Raw genomic sequence first — 8,967 nt, forward strand, 5'->3', positions numbered from 1 at the left:
GGGGGGGGGGGGGGAGAGATGTGGGATTGAGTCCTCTGCTGCTAGAGAACATTGAGAATCTCGTGCTCTCTTTTCCTAATCAGGAGGCTGTTGTTGAGAAGGTGGGTGGTGACAGCACTCTGCCTTGTTTAAAGAACAAGTTGAGGCTCTTACCTTCAAGGGAGGATTCCTGCCTCTGGGTGCTGAGCAGATGAAGGCTGTTCTCTGCAGCCTTGAGAGATGAGGGTTTCAAATGTACTCCTGTGCTTTGTATTTTTCATTGGCTAGTTGAAGACATCTTCCTGCTCTGACAGTGGGTTTTCTTTCTGTTTTAGATAGCCAGTCTTAGGTACCTGTCACCTGCCACTCCTTTAGAAATGCTAACTGAAAATGTTCTGCTGAATTGGGGCCTATATCCCTAATTTCTGTTTTGTTTTGTTGATGTGCAAACTGAAAGTCATTTAGACCTCGGATCAGAATATTAATTAAGCAAAAGCCTTGTTTTAAAGATGTACATAATTCCAGAGCCTTAGGCATTTTGCATCCATTAATCTACATTTAATAATAGTAATTCTACTTTTGTCTTAGGCGCAAGTTAAGGGAAACCAAGAACCTGTTCTGACTTGTTCTGTTAGCCAGCACATCATTTGAGCACACATTAAGAAAAAAAGAAAACTTTCTGACTTGTGTAACCCTTCAGTATTGCTTCTTACCACAGGATACATTGTAATTGCTTCCAGAATAACCATGTAAGCAAAAGCCTGCAACTGAGTTCATGGATAGTTTAAGTAAATGAAAGAACAAGCTATTGCCACTACCATTTTGGCTCCTCTGTGAATTCAGAGATTATGGTCCTATACCGTATCCTAATAGAATTCTTCTTCTCAAATTTAGGAAGGTCAGAGATGCCACTGGAGTTGATATTAATATGCGTGTAGGGGTGCATTCTGGAAACGTCCTTTGTGGTGTTATTGGACTACAGAAATGGCAGTATGATGTATGGTCCCATGATGTTACACTGGCAAACCACATGGAAGCTGGAGGTGTTCCAGGGTAAGAGTGCTCTCTGTTAATCTTTGGACATATGTGTTTTACTGTATTTCTCTATAAAATAAAATAAGGCACCAACAAAAATCTTATATGAAGAAATATTAACTAATACTAAGAGCAGGCTACTGATACTAACAGTCATGTATTGTTGGGGAAGGACATGATTTGTGGCTAGATTTTTGTGCCTGAAAAGCTCCAGACTCATTTTTCTTTCCCTAATTTGTGCATACTGGAACCTTTGAAAATAAGTGTTTGTTTCAGTTATGAAAATCTGTGTTAAAAACTGTGTTGAAAATATCTGAATATTTGTAATACTGTGATGGTCATTTTTTTAAAAAACCATAATTTCAGCCGTGTTCACATTACTTCAGTCACTCTGGCGCATTTGAATGGAGCTTACAAAGTGGAAGAAGGGGACGGAGATGCCAGAGACCCATATCTGAAAGAACATAATGTTAAAACCTACTTTGTGATCAATCCCAAGGTTAGTAGTACCTCACAGTTGCCAATTACAGTTATGTTTTGAAACAGAACCATTCGTGTTTATGCTTTTAATATATGATTTTTCAGAAACTATCCAGATGAATTTTTTTAAACTCACTGTTGCCAGCTAAAGAGGTTTGCATATTAGCTTTGTTGCAACAAAATGTTCTTTGACATACATCATGAGACTGATCTTGAGAAATAATGAACATTTGTAACTCTCACGAATAGGATTTGGAATTGGTGGTTCTCAGCACCTATCAGTTATAGGCCCTACTTTTATATAGGTATATACCTATATAAGAGTAAGTACCATATAGGAGTACGATGCAGTGTATGTTGTGTGTTAGAGCTAACAGTTAGATTTATACATAATTTTTTCTTCCCCTTCCCTTTTAACTCTTGATCAGGGGGAAAAACGAAGCCCACAGCACCACATCAGACCCAGGCACACCCTAGATGGCGCTAAGATGAGAGCCTCAGTTCGCATGACCCGGTATCTCGAATCGTGGGGAGCAGCCAAGCCATTTGCACACTTACACCACAGGGACAGCATGACCACGGAAAACGGCAAGATTAGTACCACAGTATGGGCCCATTTATGTCATTTCAATCAGATTAGCTATCTTGAAAGGAAAAAGACCCCTTTGATATTGTTTTATTCCCTGCTAATTAAAAAGCATACCCAGGTTTATTTTGATACCCAGCTTTAAGGGGCTAATCAGAATCCAATCCAAGTCATTGGGAGCCCTTCTACTGACTAAATTAGATGCTTAATTAAATTGACTTCAGCTGCTAATGGGCCAGATTTTGTTACCCCATATTGTGTCCACAAAGATTGGCCATTTGAGCCGTCTAACTCCTTAATAATCTTCAGTTTTCCCAGTAACTGTAGTACATCAAAATAAAAACATACAGTGATTGCAGAATCCTTGCCACAAAAAGCATCAGGATATCATATCTGGTCACCAGATAACTGTAATTGTGATGAGTGCTGGTGTCAGGGATCATCATTTAAAAACAAATGTACCTATGTAGACACCTGGCCAGAAGTGGCTTGATTTTCAAAGATGCTTAATAACTCCAGCACCCACTGAAGTCGGGAGTTTGGGCTCCAATCTCAGTGGTGTCATGCTTGCGTTGTGAAGCAGTGAAACTGATAGGGAAAAACCTTTCAGGATCCAGGCAATTATAATTAATAATAAAATGCTTGCAATTGGAGTTTGTCACTTAAGCTTGTCATCTTGATCTCCATCTCATTCCCTTTTTTGTTCTTTATTAAAATTGTTTTAATGCTCATAAATGTTAAAATGTTTGAAACCCTTCACCTATATCAGTCTGGTAATGAACCCTGCAAATATTTTTATTTCTATACTCCTTGATAAAGCGGTTAGCCTGATGATACATTTTTAAAGTAAGGAATAGTTTCAGCTGTTTTGTAGTTGATACAGTTTTTCTTTTGCTTTTTTTTTTTAGGATGTTCCTATGGGCCAATATCATTTCCAGCGTTGCAGAGAAAGGTATTTATAAATTCATTCATCTAAAGTACAAGAACTAAGACATGCTTGATATTAAAATGTTGTGAGCCATTTCCTACCAAAGTATGATTTTTAGAATAAATTCTTCCATCTTGGAGACTTGAAGTAAAAACAGGCATGTTTTCAAAGTAGTTCTTATTGGCTATGGATGCACATCTTGCTATCAAGTAGCAGTACTATATATATTGATGTGCTACCAGCCCTATGAAAATTTTATATTGAATGCAGTTGTCTCATTGTACACTATATTAAATATCCTGTTAAATCTTATGGTGTCCCCCTTCATATATCATATATTGTTGGCTGCTAGGTATTTCAATTCAGTGTTCAGTTCAATGTACAATTCCTTTTGAGAAAATAAGTTTGATGAAAGACTGATATACCCTGTCTTCTGTGTCAGTGATAGAAAAATATATATATATTCATATGATAAGGCTTAAATTGTCTTTTGGTGGCTATTTTTTCCAGTTAGTAGGTCAAAAGTAGAGAAAAATGGATGCAGGTGAACATGTTCTTTAACCACCATCCCCCCAAGAAATTCTGCATTGTATTGTAAGAAAATTGAGATGGTTAGCAGATTTTTAAGAATCTAAGAAAGTTAAACCGCAGATAACATGTTTCCTTTTCTTATTATAAGTGACATGATGAATACTATAAAAATACTTTAAAATAAATATTCCATTAAAAACCTAGTACTTCATTTCCTTTGCTTTAGGGGCAGTTCCTCCTTCCTATAGTGCCTCTTTAGTTTTTCTTCATGTCTTTGCTCTTTAAGCATCTCATATGCCAGTCACAGATTACCAGAGAGCAGGGCATTCCTATTTAATGACTTTTCTGGATGCTGGCTAGTGCTTGCTAGTCTTTAAAACCCATATTATATTCTGCCTTTAAGACCAAAGCTCAATGGTTCAAATTGGATAGTTTGCAGAACTCACGTATGCCAGCACAGTAGTGTAGCTTTAACTTGCACATCTAGCAGGGTCTCCCCTGTAGCTGTGAGCCCTGTCTGTTGACCAGGCTCCCAGCTGCAGGGGTGCATCATGTCCAGCTGGGGCTGGGAGTCCCACAGCTGAGGGGACTTTAGGACCTGGCAGCACCCCACAGCCGCCAGGACTCAGTGTCCTGCAGCTGCAGATGCTGGGTCCTGGCAGCCGTGGGCCACAATTGCAATCTCTGGGCCACAGGGGTGTGTGGGTTGCCCTCACAGTTTTGATCTCCTGACACTGGGAGTGCGTGAGGTGCCGCCACAGCTGGTAGATCACAGCTATGGGAGCTCCATGTATCCCTGAGCCTGAGAGACCACAGATGCTGTTGCCTGGGGGAGCACCATGGCTGGGGGATTTCAGCAGCTGTCTCTTAGCTGTGGGGGTGCACAGGGTGCCCCCATGGTTGGGAGCCTCTTAGCTGAGGGGGCTCCCAGCCACAAGAGCTTGCTTCTTGTTGGTGCAGGGGAGTCCGGGATCAGGGTCCCTCTTCACCGGCAATGAGGCACTATGGGGTATGATGTGTAATCCCACAATCACACCTCCTGCTTGCCCATACAGGATGGCAGGAGGCACAATTATCTGGATTGCACAATAGATCCCATTGCACCTTTCCCTGCATGTGTAGAGGGGAGGGGCCCTGATTGTACAACTTAACCTGGAAACACAGCATAAAAAACTGATGACCAAGATGTTTTTGAAACAGGTATTTAAAGTCAGGCCCCTGTATTCATGTTTAGGGGACTGATTTTTTTTTCAGGAACACTGAGCAGTTAGCCTTCCTCATTGAGGTCAGTGGGAACAGTTAGCCAGGCTCACAGCACCTTTAAAAATCTGCATTTATTTATGTCTACATGCCTACATCTGTTTTTTTGAGCCTCATTATAGGCTTCTGTATGTGAAATATTTAGCTCCTATGACTAAATGATTTGTTCATTTTAGTAATTTACTGATAGGGTTAAATAATATTAAATAAGCCAATGTCTGTTTTCATTCTAGACTGATTGTCCAGGGTATAAAAATAGGCCACAAGTACATAATATATACCTAAGCTGTATAGCATTCAGCAGGCATAAAGTCAATTGGGTTGTATAAAAAGCAGTATGGTTCTATAGAAGTTCCTCTAAAAACCTAGGATATTCTTTTTGTGTGGTTTTGAACCATTCTGTGGGACCTTGATTCTTTCCAAGGGTCACAACTTCGATATGATGGAGAGTTTTGTGTGCTACCAGTGACCTTGAGATCAGTGCTATCTGGAGTTTTGTACTCCTCCTGGTAGGGTCACCCATGGTGGCAATGTTGGGTGAGATTTCCAGACCAACAGTGATCCAAAAATAATAAAAGTCCTCATTGGTGCAGCAGGCAGATGAAGAAATCATACTTCACAATGGATGCAGAGGCAGGTGAAAGCTGCACAAGAATAGAAATGCCCAGTCTTCTAGGTTTTCCTTCCCACTGGATTAAAGTTTCTGTGAAGTGTTGTGTGGTTGCTGATGCACAACAGCATCCCCATGTTAAAAGAAAACATGCAGAAGTGTTTTCCTTCAATCACAAGTTTTGTAGTGATGGGAAAGTGATAATGAGACAGGTGCTACTGATTACCAGAAGCCCCTAGTCGTGTACCTACACTGGGGCAATAAATGTATGGTGAATGTTTTGTACTTGGAACTGAGACAGGTGTGCAATTCAGCAGCTGCTACTGTGATGAGCACTTCTATTCAGGATCCACTCTGCTCACCCCACATGGGAACTGGGCCAGAGAAGGTGGTCTAAACATCATCTATCTCATTTCACCTGACTGGAAAACCATATGTAGTGGATTCACTTCATCTGTGGTTCATATCAAGTAATGAAATTTGCAGTTTGGGGAACATCTGCACCCTGATGGACAACCCTAATGGTGACTGACTGGAGCAAAAGGTAGCACACGGGGCTGGAGAAATTGCACAATTTGATATTAACATCGCTGCACTTAGTAAAACCAGGAATGGGGGAGAGTGGCAGCTCACAGAGCATGCTGGTGGCTATACCTTTTTTTGGAAAGGAAATATAAAAAAAGACACATTCACAGCATTGTTTTTGCTATCAAAACCAAGATTGTTACTCAAATGCCAGAATGTCCAGTTGGCATCAATGAGCATCTCATGACCCTTTGTCTTCTACTGGCCAGTAGACAATATCAGTGCATGTGCCCTGATCCTTAATGCAGATGATGAAACAAAAAAATTAATTCTAAACTCAACCAAGTCCTGTCATCTGCCCCAAAGAAGATAAGATAATTCTTCTTGGCAATTTCAGTGCTAGAGTCGCCAGGACTCTAAGCTATAGAAAGGAACACTTAGAAAGGAATGCATGGGGAAAATCCATTCAAATGGTATTCTCCTACTGAGCAAGTGTTTGGAGTATGATCTCCTTATCACAAATTCCTTATTGCACCACACCAAAGCAAGAAATGAAAGACATTATGCATGCACCTCTGCTCAAAACACCAGCACTTGATTGACTACATCACAGTGAGTGCTTGGGACAGTTGCATCATCCCAGGTTCATATACATTAAGTTGGAGGCAAAACATAGTGGCAGAGAGATCCATTTCTGTGGACCACAAAAGAAAATTTTCTTTTTTGTTCACTATAGTAGTTTTTAAAAATTACATAATGAGAAGCCTGAGGTGCTTTTGAAACTAACATTTTAATGAAAAATTATTTCGAAACCTGCTGCTGAAAAGACCTGTATCCTCTAATCAGAACAGGGCACACCACGGGAAGGAGCAGTGTGAACTAAGCAATGCCTCCGTGAAGAATGCTTGATTATTTTTCAGTGCAATGGCATGTTATTACCTTGTCATGCGAAGCTGACAAAGAGTTACCAAAAATAGCTATAGCACATGGGGACATATTTTTAGGGAGCTGAGGCTATCAAATTATATTTTATAAGTTCATTATATAACCAAGGAGCGGTCTGTGCTTCAAAAAAGAATGTCCCCAGCTCTAGTTTTCTACAAGTTTTCTATTTCTTTTTTTTTTCTAAGAACTGCTTTAGCTTTTAGACTGTAAGTCCTTTGAGGCAGAGGCAAGGATGGTTACTTAGGAAAATGTTTTTAAAAAGCCTATCATGAGAAGACCCAATCTAGTAGAGGCTTTTACATACTACTATGATATCGGTGTGAAATTGTTGTTGTTTCATTCCATTTAATACCAACCCCTAACATTATTTAAAGTATAAAGTTAATATTTATTAAAAGATCGATACTTTTTTCCAAATGGATAATTCCTCTCCATTTTTTGTTGCAGAACAAAATCACAGAAGAAAAGGTTTGAAGAAGAGCTAAATGAGAGGATGATTCAGGCCATTGATGGAATCAATGCTCAAAAGTATGTTTACATCCTGTATCATCTCATCCACTCAGCTTTCACAGTAGTCTACAATGGGTGCCAGCATTACTGTTGTGTCTTGTTTGGGTGCCCAAGACTCAAAAAGCCATGGAGATGCCACCCTTATTCTGTGTAGGAGACAGTGGGGCACTCAGACTATCCAGTTCTTGTCGCACTGTTCCACCGAAACCCTTTCCGTGGCGTGGGATCTAATAATGGCTGACCTGGTGATTCATGCAATGACAAGAGTGTTCTGTTTGTATCAAACACCTTGAACTTCCACTGCTCAAAGTCTGGGTCCTTTTTCTTTCCACAGGAATTCAGGATTTGGTGATGACTCACCATGTGTATGAAACCTCCCCAAATCCTCCAGGGAACTGTTACAAATGAATGTGTTTGTATTAGCAACTTAGGTTTAATTATATTTCAAAATGAGGAGGCCACTAGTGAAAAATGTAATTGTGTTCATTTAAATTCTCATGCTATATGTAAATGCACTTAAAACAGTAGTTAAAAAGAGAGAGAAACAGAGACGGAAAAAAGAGACCTAACAGCAAATGCTGAAAATGGGAATAATTAAAAAACACAAAAGCAGGCTGGGAGATATATATCCAAAAAGAATGAAGTGTTACGCTACTGTAGCAGTATTTCATATCTCCTAGCTGTGATTCTTTCTGAATGTTCTCATCTTTCACAGTAGAACAATAAGGGAGATGAAGAATGAAGAGCTCGGGCTTTCTGACGCAGAAATCAGAGCAACTTAAATATTGACTGATGCTTCATCATTGTGACAGAAGCAGCTGCACAGAATATGAAGGCTGCCTTGCCTCACAATTTGATAATCATAGTCTCAATTGGCACATTGATTCTTTAGAATAGTGAATAAGCTAGATTAAAACTGTCCTGAGAGTTGTCAACAGAAGCAAATGTTGACAGTCAAGTTACACACAGAACCAAAATGAAAGGAAGTAGTTCCTCCAGTAGGCAGGTAAACAAAACTGTCTAAGATGGATTTGCCAATTGCAACTCATTCAGCATTACTGTGGCTTAGGCCACTGACAGACATTAAAAAGAAGGTGCAATGGGATCTGATGCACGATCCCAACAATAGTGCTTCCTGCCATTTTACGCTTGCATGGCAGGAGTCAGGACTGTGAGATCAAGCATCAGATCCCATCAGTCCATCTTGCTGGTGCAGAGAGAGCCTGGCCTTGTGATCCTATGCTCCCTCTGCACCGACAGTCTTCATTGCGGTGGCTGGGAGCCCCATCATCACATTATGCCACATGGCTGCGAGCTTCGACTTGCTGACTGGGGTTCCCAGCTGGGGGAGCAGAGTTCCCAGCTGGGAAACTCAATCAGCTGACTAGTGCTCCTATCCTCCAGAGCACATGGGAACACCGGCCATACATTCAATTAAAGGCATAATAGGAACCAGCGACAATGTTACTACACATTTTCTGTAATAAGTTTGTCAGTCATTCACAGCAGGAGGAATAGCCCTATTGTATTTAAACAGCACCATAGCACTAATGAAAAAGGAACACTTTGTTCACTGGA

At 40.3% G+C, this 8,967-nt stretch overlaps 1 protein-coding gene across 1 annotated transcript in view; it reads left to right on the plus strand.

Moving 5' to 3' along the window:
* Positions 1-8,967, plus strand: part of ADCY2 (adenylate cyclase 2) — a 564,608-nt gene that overhangs the window by 416,935 nt on the left and 138,706 nt on the right. Inside the window, exons 10-14 of the mRNA XM_019518414.1 lie at positions 874-1,032; positions 1,381-1,513; positions 1,923-2,099; positions 2,989-3,032; positions 7,327-7,407. Coding sequence (XP_019373959.1) covers positions 874-1,032; positions 1,381-1,513; positions 1,923-2,099; positions 2,989-3,032; positions 7,327-7,407 — 594 coding nt within the window. The remainder of the gene's footprint in view (positions 1-873; positions 1,033-1,380; positions 1,514-1,922; positions 2,100-2,988; positions 3,033-7,326; positions 7,408-8,967) is intronic.

Source organism: Gavialis gangeticus, unplaced genomic scaffold (assembly GCF_001723915.1).
Source record: "Gavialis gangeticus isolate Ggan-Ray unplaced genomic scaffold, GavGan_comp1, whole genome shotgun sequence".
NCBI classification, from domain to species: Eukaryota; Metazoa; Chordata; order Crocodylia; family Gavialidae; genus Gavialis; species Gavialis gangeticus.